This window comes from Stigmatopora nigra, chromosome 23 (assembly GCF_051989575.1).
Source record: "Stigmatopora nigra isolate UIUO_SnigA chromosome 23, RoL_Snig_1.1, whole genome shotgun sequence".
NCBI lineage: Eukaryota > Metazoa > Chordata > Actinopteri > Syngnathiformes > Syngnathidae > Stigmatopora > Stigmatopora nigra.
In genome coordinates this window covers 7,315,676-7,336,375 of record NC_135530.1, presented here as the reverse complement: position 1 = coordinate 7,336,375, position 20,700 = coordinate 7,315,676, and the positions used below count along the sequence as shown (strand labels likewise).

Genomic DNA, 20,700 nt, shown 5'->3' with positions numbered 1-20,700 from the left:
AACTTTTATTCAATAAATTACTAGGTGATGAAACATATGAACCTAGACAACATGAACTGTAGGACATATTTACCATTGAACTTCACATTCTTTCTGGACATGAAGAGGCCACAAAAACAGCTCCTAAATAAAAGTAGCCGGTAAGCACAGGGAGGCCGAGGCTGGGCGGGGCCAGATCATCTCAGGAATCGAACAGTTAATCAACAGACGTGATGTGGGGCCAATCACGCGCGAAGACTGGGTCTGGTGGTGGGGAAGCACAAACACTCATTGGAGTGACCGTAACGATAGGCGTGTGCCGAGGCGTTTACCGAGATTCCACAATGCGTTGAGCGCATCATCCAGCCGTGCACAAAAGCGGTGAGGCAAAAATCTGCTGTGCGTTAGCGGCATCACCACCTGCTCACAAACAGAGACAATTTAGACTCTAAATTGTCTCTGTTTCCCCCCACTTTCCAAAAACATGCACGGTAGGCTGATTAGACCCTCTAAATTTTAAAGGGTCTAATCAGCCTACCGTGCATGTTTTTGGAAAGTGGGGGGAAACCGGAGTACCCGGTGGAAACCCAAGCCTGCCGGGGGAGAACATGCAAACTCCACACCGGTGGACCGACCAAGATTTGAACCCAGGATTCCAGGGGCTCCGAAAATGAACGAATGAATTGATTTAAAGTGGTTACCTCGTAGACTGGCCACAGGTTGCCGCGCTCATCCGGCAAAGAGTAAAGGCTGTATTGTGGGGGTGGTAAGTTGTGCAAACCACAGTACAATTCCAGCAGGCTGACTGCAGAAGTGATCTGATACCGCTGGAGTTGCGGCAGGCCGGTGTGGGATAGGGTCATCCCTGGAAAGAGCGGGGACATCTTCATGCCCGGAAGTACCGGGGTCACAGGCAGGTTGCTGTATACTGTACAGAAATAGAACCACGCTCAAACCAAAAGGACTGAAGAGATAATTTGTCGGATTGTTGACCTGGGCCTGAAATAGGACGAAAACTCCACTGGGGAGAAGGTGGATTGGTGGAATCCAGACTTTCTACGATGTGCCCGCCAATGGAAGTGCCATAGTTGCCCCCCCCCCACCGCACCTGCTTCGATGGGCTCCATCTCCCGCTGCAGCGTTTCCGCTGTTGAGCTTGGCGACGGGTTGTAAAGTGCCTGAAAAGCCCACTCGACTTTCATGATAAAATAATTTTGCTGCATCCGCTTCTTTTTAGCACAACGTTTCTCATGTTGACAACATTATATGGACTCTGATAATCATGGAATTTAAACACATTCTTCATTCTTTCTGAATAGATCTTTATATTCCAACAAGATTTGACTTACTTGGCCAACGTTCGCTGGTCTAATTTTAGCCTCTTTACTGTTTTTGGGCTTGGCCCAGTTCACCCATGGGTTCTTACCCCACAGTCTCATTCCTGTGGTGCGAAGACAACAGTCAGAAACTTCACAAGTAATACATCTTCATTCTTAGCACTGCAAGTACGGCAGAGTTTTGAAGTCAAAATAAAATAAATACTAAGTAACCACGATCACGACATAGTATTTTGAAATCAAAGTGGTTTCTCGTAATTTCCCGCGGCACACCTGAGCATCGTTCACGGTACACCATGGTTGGAAAACACTGCCTTAGCCGGGCAGAGAGCATTAGAAAAGACAATACACATCCCGGCTTCCACCACTCCTCCCTGCTGCCCTGTGGGAGGCGCTACAGCGCTATGACAGCCAAGACAAATAGACTCAAGGACAGTTTCTTCCCAAGAGCTGTCACCATACTCAACTCGAGTTCTACACCTAAGAGCTGATCAAGACTTAATCCTACTACTTATACTTCTTATGTTGACCACATATTTTTGTATTACTATTTCGCGATTATTTATTTATCATTACTGGACTTTAGACTGAACAAGCCCAATCCTCTCTGCTTGGACTACTTATTTATTGATAATTCATTCGTCTGTCTGTTGCTGTCTGATACTGTGACTGTATCATTACTGTGGTTGTCGAGTGGTATTACGTTGTATTTATGGTCACTTATAACACATAATAAATGTTCTTTTTTTCCATATTCCATCCCCCCAAAAATGTTGCCACTGAACAAAGTTAAACCGGTCTGAATTCTAGTAAAAGTGGATTTGGCACACAGCTAGAATCTCTCGATCGGCATACGACTCAAAAAATAGCGTATAAAAGATAAAATACAGGTATAAACTTTCATTTAGACTTATGTAGAGTGATAAAAAAATCATTATTTGATTCCAGAACAGGTTTTACATTGCAGTCAAGTGACTGCGGTTATGCTAACGTGCTAACGGTTTGCTAACAGTTAGCAAAGTGTTTTTGGTTTTTAAACGATATTTATCAAGACTCACAAAACACTTACCATTGGTCGGTTCCGCCATTAGATCGCACTTATTTCTTTTACAATCTGAAATTAATTTCTACTCTAGCAAGGAAGCCGTTTAATTCTGAACCGAAGTGGTAGCCAATCGCAAGGCACAGTTAGACAAACGACCAGCCATAGCTAGAGGCAATTTGGAGTGTTCCACCAACCTACCATGCATGTTCTGGGGATAAGCGAGGAAACTGGAGTACCCAGAGAAAATCCACACAAGACCCGCATAACTGTGAGGCCGATGCGCTAAAACCTCTTCCAGCGATCCGCTCCTTCATATTTCATTTTTAAAAATCTTGCCTCAATCAAAATATTTATTTTCAATTAAAAAAAATCCCCAACAATAAAAATAAATAAAAAATTCTATCAAAAAAGGGTTTAAATGCAAACATATTATTGAGACAAAAAATGCACTTGAGCACAAATTTTTTTTTTATTGAAAAGGACTTTTTGATTGAAGTGAATTTATTTGTTATGAAACAGCATATTTGATGGAAGTAACGGTATTTTGTATTTGGACCGTATTATAGTGTAATTCAATCAAAAAAGAATACATTTAAATGTGTTTCAGTCAGCCTACCATGCATGTCATTGGAATGTGGGAGGAAACCGGAGTATCCAGAGAAAATCCACGCAGGCTCAGGGAGAACATGCAAACTCCACACAGGTGGACCGATCCGGATTTTGAGCGGTAACAAAAAAACGGCCATTAGTTGTATTTCCACTATAATTTGCTGCCCATTTAATCTCCCGACACAGACGATAGATGATTGCTGACATATATTATAGTTAATACAGGAAGTGAAGACATTACTAAGGTTAGGAAACAACAGAGTTTTGGTGAAGCCCTAAAAAAATATGACATTTTTGGTAGTGTATTCCTTGAAAAGATTGTGTGCGCTTGGAGGAACCGCCACATGTATTGGTCCATTCTCATCATAAAAGAACAAATATGATTGGAACATTGGTGCACGTGTAGAATCCAAGAAAGAATTGTAGAATTGGTAATAATGAGATTATGCGATTCTTACATGATTTGTCATTAATTGCTAAACCAAGCCCCAAAACACTATCTTCACGATAACTAAGAAAAAAAGGAAACATCAAGAGAAATACCTTCTGAAATATTTTTCAGAACCAGCAAAATTGACATTGAACCAATTCTTCTTTACCAAGTTGGCAAGATTTAAAATTCTTCCAAAATGTGTTGTGTAACAGATGTCAAATGAAATCAAATGTTCATGTCTTGTGTGTCAGGCCCAAAACAAAACAAAAAAAAAACATCTGCCGGGAATACTTCTGACTGTGGAAGAAATGGGAAAAGATTCCCACCTATTTGAATTGAGACAGGGTCTCGGACAAGCTGATGTCAGGCTAAGGGGACCACTTTTGGGGTTTTCAACCCTCTTTGAGGTCCATCCGTCTCCGGGTTCAGGCTGGTTGAGGGAGTAGTCGGTTTCGGATTCTCAGTTCTGCCAGCAGACCAGGAGTGACCACCTAGTGTCAACATAGACAGTTTCATGATAAACGTCCAATGACATGACTCTTCAAATCTCAACCCCTTAATTGGGTTTGTCACTCATCGATGTCCGATCCATTTGTGAATGAAGGATGTCTACCAACGTCAGCAAGTTAAACAAACGTTTGGGGGGAGAAGAGGTTTCATGCACCCCCTCTGACTGGAGTCCAACTGTGAAAAAGACAAACGTCAACAACCGCGAAAACGGAAGTATTAGGGCCAAAGAAAAGGGGGAAAAGGATGAAATCAGATTATTAAGTAATTTAAGTCACAATATAAGTCAAATGTAGTACATATCAGTATTGTAAAAACAGTATATCTTATATGTAACATTTTGAGAATCTGCGCATGTTAAAGAAATATCACAAGATTAAAATTGGGATATTAGAATGAAGCCATTGTACTATATACTATGAGAAAATGATTAGAAATTAATAGGAATAACTGAACTTCCGTTTCAATCCAATTTTTTCTCAATATGTTTTTTCGATACCGATTCCGATGCAAATATTTTTCGACCGGTGCAAAGAATGCAAAATGTAATGTCACTAGTAAATGACTAAAATGCAGGTGCATGTCTACTACACATAAATGATTTAGTAGGAATAAAATGTAATGATTAATATCTATGAATGGGGTGGCCCGGCAGATGAGTAGCCTCACAGCTCATTCATTTATCATTTGATTACTCATAATTAGAATTTTGAGACATTCGATGGTAATGTGGACAAAAGTACAGAATATCCATGAAATTCAATACCTTGTTTACGAAATTCTGTCTTTATGAGTTCTTAAGCCTTCTACTGATGTAAATCCAGGTTTACAATGACCCTAAACTCTCTAGATCAGGAGTGTCAAACAAATTCCACAAAGGGCCAAGAGGGGCTGACAGCTGTTACACTAAGTTTTGAATTTAGTCTTTAAAATTAGGTTGTTTTTTTTGAAGATTGCGGAATATACATGTTTGCTTTTTTTTGTTTGCTTTGCAGAGCTGGAGTGCCTCTTCTGGGGTCAGTATTTCAGCAGCAACATGTTGACATTTTGCCAGAAGCAAGGCATTTACCCAGAGGCGCAAAATTGGAGCCAACCTGTCCTCCTTCCCAGAGGCCTCAAGAGAATTTATCGCGGACAAGAGATCTGACCGATCCCGAAATGTCAATGTTCTTTTGTTGGGTTTATTCTGTATTACTATTATACATATATGTGTAGTAATTCATTTCTTTGTCAAATCATTAAATCATTCTTCCCAATTGTTCGGCTCAAGGTCATAATCAGCCACCTGGTCCACTCTCACGTGGACTTCTTATCCAAGGCAACGGAGCCAGGGTCACTGGATGTTGTTTCTGCCACTTCCATAACACTCGTGACGAGCTTCTTTATGTAATTGATATATGATTGTTAGGTCAAATGAAGGCGTGATTGTTTTATCCAAAATGCCTTAAAGCCGTACGCAAAATACTGTTCAGGAGGATACTTTTGAAGATCTCCTCCCTTAAGGTTCTTATCTGTGATCCAATCTATTTAATTAAATGTCAATAATTAAATAACATGTCTGCCTGCAGTTATTGATAATTACAAAGAAGGGTAATTATTAATGAACCTATCATCTTTATATCAAAATGTTGTAAGTCGCCGGTCAGATGAAACTTTTGTCCTGGCTGCTCTTCTGGCAATTTAGGAGTTTGTAAAATAAATGAATGCCATTTCCTATTGTGTGTCATTGCTTCGTTTCCAAGTTCACAGTTATTTTGTTCAAATATCATGATACCATTTTTTGTAGTTGTCATCTGCCTGGTGCATAAAAACGGGTGTAATTGTTGAGTCTTGACTATTACCTACCTTTTATGTCAACTTGAGACTGAACTAAACATGATTCAAAATGCATTTATGTAAGTAAGCCACACTCACAAGCATTTTAAATATAAAAAAACAAATATAAATCAACAAAAAAAGTTGCTCAATTCCTTCAAATTAAGACAGACTAAGATGAGAAGACGAGTCTTCATTATTTGCTCAAAGGTAGTAAACTTAGACCAGTGGTGGGATCTCTGATGCACCTCTCCAAGAGTTGGAGATAGGTGAGGTTCTCTTGAGTGTTGGGATCAAAAAATCCCTTGGTGTCATCATCTGGGTCGGAAAGAATCCGCTTCATTTCTTGGTCAAAGTAGCCTCGTTGGTAGGCCACCTCCACGGGAACCCTGTGGCTGTAGACCGGGTCAATGATGCCTCCCGTGGCAATTTGAGCTTCCAGAAGGCGAATTCCATGATCCTTCACGATCAGCTCTTTGTTCAGGGCCTGGAACAATGATATGGTTTCCGTAGTCTTAGGATCCGTGTATCCGGTGACCGCTCGTTGGGCCGACAGCAGCTTCTCTTTCAACTCGCTGCCGACCACTCTCTGAGCCACAGCTTCTTCCACTGAAAGTTTCTTGTTGCCGACCGGGTCGATGAGAAATCCCGTGGCGGCTTGGGCCTCCAGGAGTATGAGAGATGTCCCGGGAGGCAGCAGACCTCTGGACTTGGCTTCGTAGATGCTCATGACCTTCTTTGTAGACTCCACCCGGACGCCGGCAATGCAGTTTGTGGCCCCGAGATACTTGTGGACGGAATCCATTTTGTTGCCGTTGTCCACCGTCACCTCGCCTTGTATGCTTTGCGTGAAGGGCTTCTTGGATTCAAAGAGGTGGCCCACCGAGATCTGCTTGCTCAGTCCGTCCAACTTTCTTTCTTCGGACGACACCTCTGCTATGATGGCCGTGAGTATTTCCGTGATCTTTTGCGTCAGGGCGCTGCTCTTGTACTGTTGCACCAGCTGCTCCCTTTTGGCCTGGGAAATGTATTCAGACAGCAGCGCCTGCCACAAGCTAACCTCTTTGCGCTTGCCGTTTAATCTCCCCGCCCGTTTCTCTGTATGAAACCCACCGGATGTCTCATCGCGTATGGGCAGGAGGAGCAGCCCCGTTCTGGCATCCGTTTGGCACCTCTCCACCAGCTGCAGGTAGGAAAGACTTTCTCTGGTGTTGGGATCAAAGAATCTCTTGGAATTGTCATCTGGCTGGAGCAGAACCCTTTGGAGTGGCTCATCCAGAAGTCCCCTCTTGACGGCAACGTCGGCGGGCAGCCTGAGGCTGGCGTTGGGGTCCACCACTCCGCCCGTCGCCATTTGCGCTTGAAGGAGACGAATGGCGTCGCTTTCCGCAATCAGCTCCGACTTCATGGCCTGGAACAGCGACACGGTGTTTCCGCTGTAGGGATCTTTGTAGCCAACCAGGGCCCGCTCGGCCAGCAGAAGCTTCTCCAACACGTCCGGTCCGAAGAGCTCCTCCTTGGCCGCCTCTTCGACGGCGTAGAACTTGTTGGCCACTGGGTCGAGGATCCATCCCGTCGACGCCTGGGCTTCGAGGAGTAAAAGGGCCACGCGGTCTGTCAAGGCGCCCTGCTTTCTTGCGGCGTAGATGCTCAAGACCGTCTGAGACGGATAGGCTTTGACGCCGGCGATGCTCCTCTTTCCGCTCAGGTATTGCTGGAAACGTGCTCCTTGAGTGACTTGTTCCAAAGTGGCGTGGCCTTCCCGCACCTCGTTAAACGTGTCGAGCTTTCTCAGGCCCGCCATTGTTTCTTGACCTTGGCGCTTCTCCAGTTTCTCCTGCATGGCGACCTGCCGGGCGAGCCACCCCGTCCGGAAACGTACAATTAGCTGAATCCGGTGGTCTTCGGTGAAGTAGCTGGATTGGATCAAATCCCACAGAGAGAGATTTTCAGCAAAGGATACTTTGTGATGTCTTAATAATTTTTGTATAGCTTGGCTAGATCCAATTGATGAAAAAATGCTAACAAACCACCCACGTATTTTTCCTCTTACGGACACCTTAATTGATGTACGCCATCTAATTATGGATGACAATTACAGCAAAATGTTTTCCAAATAAAAAAGACCTACCCAATGACAATGTAAATGACAATGACTTGTTGTTTGTTTTGTTGGCAGCAGAATTACAAAATTCCAAAGTGGTTTTCTGGCTCAAAGTCTGCCCCTGCATGCAGAAAAGCTTCTTTTCATTCTTCAAATATGAATGACAGTCAACATCTTTTGAATACGGAGGACACTGACGTGGCCAAGGTTTTTCTGCCTGTTGCGTGACAACATATCTTGGCTATAATTTCTATTTAAGTCCGTTTTTTTGCGTTTTTTTACATAGTTTTTAAATCTAAAAAAATGTCATCACAAGACACTGGAAACTGGAAAATGTCATTGGTACGGCTCCAACATAACAGAGCAAACATTCAAATTAACGTATGAATAATACAAGCAGTCAAAGCAAATACTAAGTTTGAGTTAATAAGAGCGGAAGGTTGTTGTTTTTTTTAACGAAAACAATAACGTATACTTTTAGAGCTTTCCATTGAGAAAATAATTCACGAAACAAAGCATTAAAATGCCTTATGACGAAAGGGATGCTATTCAAGTTCCACTCGTCCAAAACAGGAAAGCTTTGGTGACGAAAATAACAATCCAATGACATCAAGTCCTAAAAATTATCTTCTTGTTTGTGCCCAAATAATATGGCGTGTCCAAAATGGGAACGTTTGGCTTTCTCTTTGTCTCCTCAAAAAGGGCACGGGCCACCAGAACCAGAGCCGGACCTTTAACCCCCTAAAACCAATAACAAATACTCAAACGCGCTGCGTATAAGATGTTATTCGTTATCGCTCTTGATTGGACATGAAAGATCATTGGCGAGGAGAAGAGAAAAGAAAAGAAGAGAAGAAGAGAAGAGAAGAGAAGAGAAGAGAAGAGAAGAGAAGAGAAAAGAAAAGAAAAGAAAAGAAAAGAAAAGAAAAGAAAAGAAAAGAAAAGAAAAGAAAAGAAAAGAAAAGTGAAGAAAATAAAATAAAAGAAAAGAAATAAAAGAAAAGAAAAGAAAAGAAAAGAAAAGAAAAGAAAAGAAATGAAATGAAATGAAATGAAATGAAATGAAAAGAAAACAAAACAAAACAAAAGAAAAGAAAACAAAAGAAAAGAACAGCAAAGAAAAGAAAACAAAAGAAAAGAAAAGAAGAGAAAAGAAAAGAAGAGTTAAGATAAGAAAAGGGCTTACGTGTCTTTCAGCAAAAAGCTCAAAGTGCATAAGACTTCCTCGGAAGGCAATTTTATTGACGTTCCCGAGGTGTGGAGAATTCCCCAGAATTAGCAAGGAAGGCCACGCCCCCGCCTTTCAGATAACGTCCTCCTCTCAGGCCAGAGAGAGCTGCTTTGAACATTAGCACAGAATCTGGCGAGACAGGTGCGCTTTGGAATGACCACGTTGGACCACGCTGGACCATTTTTTTGTTATACCTTTGGACCAATTTCCCATTGCAGCCACAGTGCTTCAATAAGAAGAAGAAGCCACTGGAAAACAGTGCACATTTCAGCCTGCAAAGCGGAAATTACATACACAGACGCACACAGGAGAAGAAAACAAATCGAAAAGAAAAACGAAAAGAAAGGTCGTCAGTGTCATGTGGTTATATTGTAAAACATTCATTCACAACACAAAATTCATTGAAAGAGCCCCGCTTTGCCCACGCTTCCTGCCCAGACAGAATTTGGCTCGGTGCCACCAACGTTTGGAATGGAGCGCCCGACCGGGGTGGGTGCTTGCTGCCGGCTTCGGCTTGTCGGCCCCACAGTCAATAAGGTGGAAAGGCTCAAGACGCCAATAGAGCTGGGATGATATCAGCAGGTCAACTGGTGAGCCCTTGAAAGGTAAAACTGTCTGAATGAGAGGAGGAGCGGCCTATGAACGGGAGGGGCAATTTCCTCACTCCCGCATCAGATAATGAGGACGCCACGTCAAACTCTCCTTGCGTTGATAATGATAATGGCCACAAAAAATTTCCCAGTGTAAAAAACAATGCTGCAAATGCTCCCAGTGTGGGAAAAAAATAGGTACTAAGAATAATTTGAAAAATCACAGTGGAGAAAACCCTTGTGTGGTCGAAGATTTACTCTTACGAGACTTAAACGTACACACAAGAACTTGCCGGGGAGAAACCCTTTACATGCTCAGTTTGTGGCCACAAGTTCAATAAATAGACACACTATGGCCCACACTCGAGAAAAAGCTTTTTCCTGCTCAGTTAGTGGTAAAGCTTTTTTTTCAAAGCAAAGTTACTGAAAAGACATAAAAGGGCCCACACCGGAGAAAACCCGTTTTACTGCTCAGTTTGTGGTAAAAAAATTTCTTCAAAGCATTGCTAAAAATTACACACAACAATCCACACTGGTGAAAAAAAACAGCTTAGCTTGTGGTCAAACATTCAGACATAAGATAACCTTCAATAATCACACAAGAAGAACAAACTGGCAAAAAGCTTTTTTCCTGTTCTAATTGTGGCCAAAGGTTCACTCAGAAGGAGAAAGTTAAGAGACGTGTGTGTTTGAGTGGGAAGCAGTGGATAATAATGGCTTTTTACCTCAATAATCATCGATATTTTTTTCCAATCATAATACCAATTGTCTTCATATTGTGCAGACCTTCTTGTTATTCAATTTAATCCCTTTATAAATACTTTCCTTGTCATTTTATGTCATTTTCTTGTTTCTCACATCTTTCATACAAAATTGGGACAGTTTGATCATTTTAAAGGTTTAGTTGGTGAGATGCTCGCTCATCCGGGAAGGGCACACAGTAGAGCCACTGCTCCTCCGGATCGAGAGGAGCCAGATAGTGTTGGCTCGAGCATCCGATCGAGATGCCCCCTGGAGACCTCCTTCGGGCACGCTGGGGAGAACGTCTTCTGGTTGGCTCTGGAGTTGGTCGTTATTCTGGGCACTGTGGAATGAATGAGAATTTACATAAAAAGTACTACTTTACAAAAAATCCAACACCGCAAAAATATATGTGTATGTATATATATATATATATATATATATATATATATATATATATATATATATATATATATATATATATATATATATATATATATATATATATATATATATATATATATATATATATATATATATATATATATATATATATATATATATATATATATATATATATATATATATATACATATAATTTCAGTTTTTCATCATACATTGATCATCAATAGTTTCACAATTGTATAAATATTGCATTTTTTTCACAAAAATAGAACTGGCACAAAAATTAAGATCCATTTGGGGAAATGTTTAAAGCGGTCTTCCTATTTAAAGACAACCGCTCTCATCTCATTTTTTGAAACACTTTATCCTCACTAGAGTCACGGGGGTGCTGGAACCTATCCCAGCTGACTTTGGGCCAGACGCGGGGGAAACCCTGAACTGTTGGCCAGCCAATCGCAGGGCACCAGGAGACAGACAATCATTACGCTCACACTCATACCTAGGGGTAATTTAGGGTGTCCAATCAGTCTACCATGCATTTCTTTGGAATGTTGAAGAAAACCGGAGTACCCGGAGGAAACCCATGCACGACAGCCTTGTTGTACAGTAAGCACTTGGGACTCAGCTGATTCTGGGGGAATGGGTTTCCATCCAGTTGAATGAAACAATGCAACAGAAAACATGTTAAATCTCATACATATTTGCTGAACCAGCCTTCCGTGCATGTTTCTGCGATGTGAGAAAAAAACGGAGTACATGGGAAAAAAAAAACACGCAAGCCCAGGGGGAACATGCAAACTCTGCTCCTTTGTTATTTTAACCCGTGCCGTTATTTCCATAGAGTGCTAACTGCTAACTAAACAACATTTCCCAAAATGCTTGAGGCTACAGAACCCTGTTACATAAAAATTAGTGTGATTTTAGTTTTGGTATAAACTCTGGTCTTTTTGCGATAACACAAAAAACGAACAGACCACTTCTGAAGCAAACTAAGATCGCCTTTCCAGCTAAGTTTGTCTCTTTGGTCCATACCAGCATCCATTGGTCTGTATTCATAACTGCCTGAAAGGATGCACACTCCACACCTTTTAGGTTTGTTCATAACCAAATAGGTTGGGAATTTATTAATGAAACTGGTTGAAAACCTGACCTACGTGTGTGAGTTGCTATCCTTGGTTAGATTTCTCATGAGCAAATGAGACACCGTATAACCTACCTTTCCTCGGATCAATTCAATTGTCAAGCAGGGTTAGTACTGAACATAATAGAGTTCAGTAAATGTTAGCGCGAGCCTTTAAGAATTGACGTAATTCATGTTGACATTGTGAGAAGGAACTGCGAGCAAGCACAACACCTTTCCTATAGACTAGTGGCGCAATGGATTACGGGTCTGACTATGAATCAGAAGACTCCAGGTTTGACTCCTGGCTACCTTGGCTTTCTGTTTTTATTCCTGATACACAATTGGGATTACGTAATTTTGATCATTTTTATCCGCAAAGTTTGGATTATCATGGGCCTTTTGTCCTATAGACAGGGCTAGTGGTGCAATGGATAACGCGTCTGAATATGAATCAGGAGATTCCAGATTCGACTCCTGGCTAGCTTGGTTTTGTGTTTTTATTCCTGATACACAATTGGGAATACATCATTTTGATACTATTAACCCACGACATTTGGATTACCATGGGCCTTTTGTGTGATCGACAGGCCTAGTGGCGCAATGGATAACGTGTCTGACTATGAATCAGGAGACTCCAGGTTTGACTCCAGGCTGGCTTGGTTTTCTGTTTTTATTCCTGATACACAATTGGGAATACATCATTTTGATCATTTTCACCCGCAAATTTTGGATTGCCATGGGCCTTTCATCCTATAGACAGGGCGAGTGGCGCAATGGATAACGCGTCTGACTGGAGATTCCATGTTCGACTCCTGGCTAGCTTGGTTTTCTGTTTTTATTCCTGATACACAATTGGGAATACATCATTTTGATCATTTTCACCCGCAAAGTTTGGATTACCATGGGCCTGTTGTCCAATAGACAGGGCTAGTGGCGCAATGGACAACGCGTCTGACTACGAATCAGGAGATTCCAGGTTCGACTCCTGGCTGGCTCGGTTTTCTGTTCTTATTCCTGATACACAATTGGGAATACATCACTCTGATTATATTAAACCACGACAATTGGATTACCGTGGGCCCTTTCTCCAATAGAGGGCTTGTGGCGCAATGGATAACACGTCTGACTACGAATTAGGAGCTACCAGGTTTGACTCCTGGCTAGCTTGGTTTTCTGTTTTTATTCCTGATACACAAGTGGGAATACATCATTTTGATAATATTAACCCATGACATTTGGTTTACCATGGCCCTTTTCTTCATAAGACAGGGCTAGTGGCGCAATGGATAACGCGTCTGACTACGAATCAGGAGATTCCAGGTTCGATTCCTGGCTAGCTTGGATTTCTGTTTTTATTCCTGATACACAATTGGGGAATAGACAAGCGTCAGCACAGCCAAAAGTGCAATGGCTGAGCCTCACCCTGTATGAATCACCTACCTGAATGTGGTATCTCCCCTGCCAGGTAAATATGCTTTACTTACAGACATTTTGGCAAGATGGCGGCGCGCACGGGTGCAGCGGCTCACTGCTCTACAGATTAAGCACCCTCTTGTTTGGTGTGCTCGCCGTCTTCATTCACATGCTCGTTTGTAATAACATAGTCATAAACGCACCCTTATAAGGTAATTCTACCGAGAACTAGTAATGTAACAGTTGAGTCATAACATCAACTGGTCGGTCTTTATTTTAGCTTTCAACTATGATTTTTAAAAAATCACATCATGCACTGCTGCTCTTATACAGAGTCAATTAGCAGCCGCCCCTTTTTTGGAGTAACCTACTTGACAATGGAGCCCCACTTCCCTCCCGGCAAACTTCCTGTTTTTTCTTTGGTTGGGAATGCACAGTGCTACTAACATTGAGTGTTTTGCAGAACATGAATGCAATCATTAAAAATTTGCATGAAACTGATAATAATTTAATACATTTGTTCTTTTTTTGTCAAGACAATGACTTTAACAAGGGCCACATTGACTTGAAAAAATTGACATATCGACCGGGTCAGCACAAGACACGATACATATAAAAAAAACCTGCATCCGTTAAGAGTACATATGAAACGTAAACAGAAAAAAAGGACTAAAGTATTAACATACTCATCACTCATCATTAAAGTAAAAAGTATCAAGTACAAAGTAAAGTAAAAAGGAATGTATTAAGAAATATTAAAACGTAATTTAAAAAAGATAGAGGGGCTGTAAAACACGAAAAACAAATAAGAGCGGACAGCGCTACTGCCACTGTCTTCCGCGTGACAGCGCCATCTCGGGGAGAAAAAAAACTTTACCTTAAAAGGCCTAGCGGACTGGATCTGGCCCACGGGCCGCAGTTTGCCTATGTCTGAACTTGAACAATATAAGACATCTTCAAATCACATTGTCCTAATCTCTGACAAAATAATGTTTTAAAAATTGAAAACCGAATGGAAATGAATGATTTTTTAGAGGAAGTGGTAATATAAGTTAAACATTCAGGACCGAAAATTATTGTAAAGTTAACATGTCAGTTGATTATTCAATTGACGCGAAGAAACGTAACGATATTCCTGTTTCATTAAGAAACATTGATTACAGACGTAATAACACTTGAACTAGCACTGGAGCGAGGAACAGATGACTAACTATGATTATCAGGATAGTTCTTTACTTCTATTTTGACAATTGAGGGAGGCTCCCCTTCCATTGGTGTCGCTATAGTAGCATAATGCTACTTGCCAAACAGGAAATAGTACCCCTGCTGGATGAGTTCAGGAACCATTCGTTAAACTGTATTTCACCACAGCATATTCAAAATAAAGTCAATTTGTACATTATTGTCACAGGTAACTCTTTGTGCACTCTGATTATTCAGGATTGGTATGGACTGTCAAAAGCCAATTCAAAACCTTTTTTGACCTATTTCAAACATGGGCCATCAAAGTGCAAACTTTTGACAATTTTGACCCATTTAAAAGCACCTTTGTTGAATGATATTTCACCCATTTCATTATATACAGAGCTGTGTAATGATGACAATAAGGCTTTTGATTTCATTTCATTTGATATAAAGGCGTGGCATCCCATAAGACTAGGCTTTCATTTCAAACTATTTCACAGAACCCAGCTTTTCATAAAGAGCAAAGCTTTCCACAATACTAGTGTCCTATGAGTGCAATCAGTGGATTGGCGTCAGCTGCTTGTTGCAGCACAACCCCCGTGGCTTCAAGTTGGTCGGTCAACTCAGTCCGTCAATGCTGGTCAATGCTAGTCAATGCTTGATGGCAAAAAGCTAACCTGTGAGCTAAAATATGAAACCCGCTGGTGACAGAACTGAGATACTACGTCCAGTGCTGCTTTAATCTTCTTCTTCTTTTTTGCATTAGACTGCTAGAATGCATACTCTCATTGATGAGCAAGAATGTTGTAAAAAAAAGTATTCATTTTTTTCCACTTTAAAAGTCGGGACATTATTCAAATAAAAGACAACCATTGACGTGTATTTTGACTTATAAATGCGAAGTCTGCTGTCAAGGAATAACATTAGGAAATATCAATTGTTTATGGCTCTCTGTCAAAAAAGGTTCCCGACCCCTGTTTTAGATCTACAAAGAACGGAATATTCAGGGCTTTTAATCCAGTTCTTTTAATCCATTGATATAAAAAAAAATCTTCACGGCAGGGCTTTTCGATAATAATACAATATATAAAATTGTATTATTTGAATATTTGTCATGTTCATTTTTTAGATTAACCTTATCAACTAGTTGATATTTGTTTAATTATTATTATTTATATAATAATAATAATAATGTCTGATAACTATTCACTGCCTGAAATATAGTGATGGCACATTCTCACTCTCCAAATATGCAGAGTGCCTACAATACCTTAACTTTCGAGTAATTTTTCAGAAAAATATTTGAAAATAATATTAGAAACATGAAATGTCAGGCTCCTTAATGAAACGTATTCCAGTAATTTTGCTCAGTTATGATTCGTCTCCTTGTCCACTTTATGGCAACCAACTGTGTGTCAGCCTGCTATCTGCTGGCCTATTCAGGTATTATTTTAGAAACACCTCAATGAGAATCAGCGTGACAAGACGTGTGGTTAATCGGCTCATTATCATGTAGGCTTGGCAATTAGAAACCATATTGCACCGTATTCATTAACAATAATGATAATAAATGAACATTTATTTAGTCGCATTTAAGCCTTATTAGTCGGAAATCGAGATGTGTACGCTTTAGACTTGTAAGCAGCGCGGGTGTCTACTCATTCGCCTATTGGTTGCGGCGTGGTCACGTGACTGTAGCAAGGCAAACCAGGCGTTAGCTTGAATTGTGCCCGCTTTAATTGCTTGTGCCTCGGTGAAGTCGTGGATGAAAACGCCAACGAAACAATTTGGTAAAACGCCTTTAATTGTCAATCATGAGCTCGTTTATTAGCATTTCTAGCAACTTATTCACTCATTGGTCAGCTAATTATTTCAACTTCCTTCATCATTTCTTAAACAATTTGGTGTGGGAGTTGGAAAAAAAAGCTAAAGGCTAGCGGACCCGAGCTAATCATTTACAGTAAAGTGCATACCTAGGGAGGCTAATTAATGAAGTCATTTTAATTACTTTCATGTAGTGTTTTATCAGCTTTAGGTCAACATGTTCCTTGAAAGTTCATGCAAAGTTCTTCTAACTTTATTCAAATGGCTTGTTTTACGTTGAACCACGTTCGAAAACAACTACAATTTAGTATTTACAAACACTAGATATGGCATGTCTTCATTGCACCTAATTTAATCTTTGGTTAGAAATAGTTTATGCATTATTTCTATTAAAAGTAAATTCTAGATAGATTGTCATGGAAGTTTTGTCACAAAACTAAAATAAAATACCCAAAAGGATTTCTTTATAGGACTAGGTGTTAAATATCCCTAATGTTCAGCACATCAATTGACAGAGATTGGAGATACCGTCTTACATGGGGTGGGATTTGGCTAGGATCACGCGGTGCCACCTGCACGCCACATCATCAGTTGTTTGCCCCACACGTCATTGGGTGTTTCAGCCACTTATAACAAGACACCCTCTGCAGAGGTTGGCCCACCACAGGATGAAAATAGTGTAACTTATTCTTAAAACTGAAATAGCTCATTTTTTACATAATAATAGCATAACATAATTGTGTTATTATTTTTGCTATTTGGGACAATAAAACCAATGTTGAATGACTGAAAATTACATCTGAAATAATATGGCAGATATGTTTGTGTTTTTGTTTTGATAAACCCATTTGAATTTATAACAAAATTGTTGTCTGTTGCCAGATGGAAATGACCCAACGGTACTCCACCCGTCGCTCCATCCATTACATAAGCCGCGGTCGAGGCCAGGCCGCCATCCTTCCGGTGCCCCCCAATCTCGATAGCGCGGACGGCTGCCCGCTGCCACCAGCACCACCCAAGAAGAAACCATGGGCTCGGTACAGCACAGGTCAGACCCATTTGAGTTAGATTTTGTGGTCCATTTGTGTTGTTTTATGTGATATTTTTTTTGTTCCTGACTGTAGATCATTTAAAGTATCTGGAAGCCTCGTTTCAGGAGGAACACTACCCGGATGCCGACAAGAGGAAAATTATCGCCGCAACAGTCGGTGTCACGCCTGAGAAGATTAAGGTTGGGCGGATCGTTTTTTTTTACCTTCCATTTAGTTTTTGCCCTGTCTGGACTTTCCAATCAAGTCTTAGTTTTGTTTCATCCCGCCTGTTTTTTTCATGTATCGTCTTGGTTTGGTCCACTTAATCGTTACCCTTCTACGGTGGTATATAGAGATAGATACGAGCTTAATGAGTCCTGGGACTGAGCTGGTATCGATTTTCTTGTAATTTGAACGAACGTTTCCCATAGAAATGAACTCAAAACAAATTAATTTATTCCAACCCTCTAAAAAAACACCCAAAACAGGAAATTGGATTGGAAAAGCATTTTTATTTGCTCCAATTCTCCATCTATTAACAAAGTAACAAACAACTACTAGTTTAATACTACTAAAATATGTCTTGGTTTGGTTCAATTATTCGTGACCTTTCTATTTTTTTAATCTGCCTTTTTGTTCTTGTCCTCAAATGTGCCAGTCTTGGTCCTGTCTTGGACGTGGTCAGTCTGTTAAAGCTTTTTTCTTCTGTTCTGGTCACTTTCACTGACCCTGTTCTTCTCTTGTGTTGTCCTATCTGGCCTAAAAATGTCTGGTCCAGTCATTTTCTGTGTCGTATTGTCTTGTAGTATTTGTCTCACCTTTTGTCATACTTATCAGGGATTTAATCATGTTGGTATTTGCGGAATACTGTGTACATTTGAAATGGATATCGTTTCTATTTAGTGTTGTTTGTTCCTGGCAGGATTGGTTTCACAAAATCAACTTGATGACCATCATGCTTGATTGTTTTATTTGATTTTTTTTTTAGCACTATGGCACCCGTCTTCTCTGGACACTTTAGCGCTGAGATGCCGATGCTGGAGTCTGTAGCACCTGTGCCGCCTTTCATCATACTGTCTACGCAAACACAGCCCTCCTCCAGCCAACTTCTGGCCACCAGTCCAGGTTTTCTTCCCATTCGTCAACATTAAATGGGGAGCTTTACTGAGTTTACACGATCTAATGACATCCGATACTAGAGTTGCATCAAAGTAAGGCATCTAAATCGGGGGCTTTAAATAGAAATGCAGCCGGAGAGAGAATATTTGAAGTTTTCAGGCAGACGAAAATAACAATTACATAGAGGAATAGATATGGAAACATGAGTGAATATATACAGTTCATGCTACCTAACGCTAAATAGTTTTACAAAATGACCACTTTTTTACTGAAGGGTATCGTCTGAGGCAAGGATACATCACATACCTGACAAGACAGGAAATACTCGAGTATGACAGAGGAGGGGGCACATGAAAGAATTTAATCGGATGCAACGACATAACGCAAGAGAGATTTACCATAGCCAGCTTATATTTGTCATACATGTCAGCTCACTGTTCCAAATTCTGCTGGCAAATGGCCGGCATGCCACCCATTGACCTGCCTTTCATCTCCAAGGTCAATCCAGGGTGGGAGAGCCACCTGACTTTCACCATCACCCCACGCTCAGCCCTCTCCCTCCCACGCGCACCAGGCTCCCCCTCCTCACCGCCTCCGCTACCTACGACCTCAACATAGCGCCGCCACCACTCTACATGGATGACGGCACCTCCGTGGACCAAGGCGAGAGCCACACTCTGCCGACGGACACCAGGTGATCGTCATTTGAAAGGGGAAAGTCTCCTTTTTTCCCAGGAAATATTTTGGAGTAGATATATTCATTGTGTCAGTTCTCTCTTTGACTTGAGCGACAAGCTGGACCTCCTCGCGCCAAGCAATCAGAACAACACTCAGCTGTCTTTTCCGCTGTGGACGTCTTACCCGAACAGAAAAATTGAGAACTACTTAAATAAAAAAATAGGACAGTTTATATACATTCTTTAGAGGGGAGACCTCAGTTTGACAAGTTTCAGTTTTCCTGCCCACAAAACCAAAGGCAATTATGTTCCACATCCAGACGTAACCTGACATGTTTAACACTCATGTCTCACGTCACAGGTGGCGTGGGGTCCTACCCTTCGTACCCTCGGCCTAACGTTTACACCCAGCCTGCTGTTCAACAGCTCGCCCCAAATTCCCCAACCGGATTCGCCGGCGCCGCCCGGGACCACCAGGTACCTTCGTCCCCCTCCTCTGCCGGCGGCAGCGCTCTCCCGCCCAGCTCCACCCTGCTGCCGTCCCGCTTCAGGGTCTCCCCCCTGCTGCCATCCCACCCCAGGGTCTCCACCCTGCTGCCTTCCCGCCTCAGGGTCTCCACCCTCTGCCATGCCGCCTCAAGGTCGAGTGCAGGGCCCCTCTGCCCCCCTCTCAGCCCAATCCTGTTTGATGCCAAAGCAGCCATGTATTGCCCTCTATTGTTAGGATCGAGTGCGACAGTCCGTGTGAGATTCACAGCCACTTTAACTGGGACTTCTCTGTTATTCACTTTTGAGTGAAAGTGTGTTGAGCAAAAACAATTAAAAATGTTTGTGTTTGATTTGGCTGATGTGTTCTGTTTAATTGTGTGACGTACCTGATGTCATTCATTCTTTGTTCCAGCATTATTAGTCCGCAATCGTACAAACTATCGATGCAAAGTATACAAATATATTTTTCCAATGCAGTGGCAAAAACATAAATAATGTGGTAACAATAATGCCCTCATGTGAAATTCTGATTATGAAATGACACATTTTGTCGTTGAATAGTTTTCATACAACCTGGCCTTTCAAAAGTCAAATATTGGGTTTTCAAACTAGGAATTGGTTTTGTCATCAGATGTTTTGAGAATCAAAATCTGCGTTTTTATTAATGTGCACATACTATTTGCTGTCAAGCAACCCAAAGTGGAAAGGAATAGTGCTCTCTTGTGGGAGGAAAAATTAAGATAGTTTTAGTTTTTTGGCCCTTCATAGAGACCTTGGTGAAAGCATCTGAAACAACAAACCACAACCTCCAGTTACATTCAAAAATGCAGCAATTCATTGTCCTGCAATACTTTTTTTGACCAATTCAGTCTGCAATTATGACATCTTTGTTAAGATGGACAGCAATTTGGAAAAAATAAAACCATGTATGACGTAAGTTCTACTACTCAATGGGTTAAATACTATTTATTTTATGCACTATAACATTCGAAATATAGAAAAAGAACATTTGTAAAATATGGAATTTGGACATTATAACATTT

At 41.1% G+C, this 20,700-nt stretch overlaps 2 protein-coding genes, 1 long non-coding RNA gene, 2 other non-coding genes and 1 pseudogene across 7 annotated transcripts in view; 4 read left to right on the top strand and 2 right to left on the bottom strand.

Annotated features, from left to right (window-relative positions):
* Positions 1-20,700, top strand: part of LOC144181124 (uncharacterized) — an 87,462-nt gene that overhangs the window by 39,100 nt on the left and 27,662 nt on the right. The window lies entirely within an intron of this gene.
* On the bottom strand, positions 46-2,554 carry LOC144181117 (putative RNA-binding protein 46). 2 transcript variants are annotated; one of them, XM_077709426.1, is made up of 6 exons: positions 2,386-2,554; positions 1,329-1,420; positions 1,088-1,157; positions 681-907; positions 312-399; positions 46-243 (listed from the first exon to the last, which is right to left on the bottom strand). In XM_077709426.1, the coding sequence occupies exons 1-6, from the start codon at positions 2,402-2,404 to the stop codon at positions 197-199; spliced, it is 543 nt and encodes a 180-aa protein (XP_077565552.1). In that variant the 5' UTR covers positions 2,405-2,554; the 3' UTR covers positions 46-196. The 2 variants fall into 2 exon arrangements, with proteins under 2 accessions (XP_077565552.1, XP_077565553.1); XM_077709427.1 differs by lacking the exon at positions 312-399.
* On the bottom strand, positions 5,922-7,568 carry LOC144181573 (plectin pseudogene; annotated as a pseudogene).
* On the top strand, positions 12,844-12,916 carry trnar-acg (transfer RNA arginine (anticodon ACG)). The gene has a single exon. It is a non-coding gene; the product is annotated as a tRNA-Arg (tRNA).
* On the top strand, positions 13,188-13,260 carry trnar-acg (transfer RNA arginine (anticodon ACG)). The gene has a single exon. It is a non-coding gene; the product is annotated as a tRNA-Arg (tRNA).
* On the top strand, positions 16,205-20,007 carry LOC144181399 (uncharacterized). Of its 2 annotated transcripts, none has more exons than XM_077709827.1 (6): positions 16,205-16,307; positions 17,224-17,389; positions 17,498-17,572; positions 18,361-18,497; positions 18,990-19,185; positions 19,530-20,007. In XM_077709827.1, exons 2-6 carry the CDS (start codon positions 17,370-17,372, stop codon positions 19,564-19,566), a joined length of 465 nt encoding a protein of 154 aa, XP_077565953.1. In that variant the 5' UTR covers positions 16,205-16,307; positions 17,224-17,369; the 3' UTR covers positions 19,567-20,007. The 2 variants fall into 2 exon arrangements, with proteins under 2 accessions (XP_077565953.1, XP_077565954.1); XM_077709828.1 differs by having other exon boundaries at positions 17,466-17,572.

What these genes read in the sequence shown, in the direction of transcription:
- LOC144181117 (XM_077709426.1), bottom strand. An exon ending in ACCTGTGGCCAGTCTACGAG is followed by an intron (nt 400 to 680) that starts GTAACCACTTTA and finishes GTTTGTGAGCAG; the next exon opens with GTGGTGATGCCGCTAACGCA. An exon ending in CAACGCATTGTGGAATCTCG is followed by an intron (nt 244 to 311) that starts GTAAACGCCTCG and finishes CCCCACCACCAG; the next exon opens with ACCCAGTCTTCGCGCGTGAT.
- LOC144181399 (XM_077709827.1), top strand. Translation starts at nt 17,370, where the DNA reads ATGGGCTCGGTACAGCACAG. An exon ending in TCACGCCTGAGAAGATTAAG is followed by an intron (nt 17,573 to 18,360) that starts GTTGGGCGGATC and finishes TTTTTTTTTTAG; the next exon opens with CACTATGGCACCCGTCTTCT. An exon ending in ACTTCTGGCCACCAGTCCAG is followed by an intron (nt 18,498 to 18,989) that starts GTTTTCTTCCCA and finishes TTCATCTCCAAG; the next exon opens with GTCAATCCAGGGTGGGAGAG.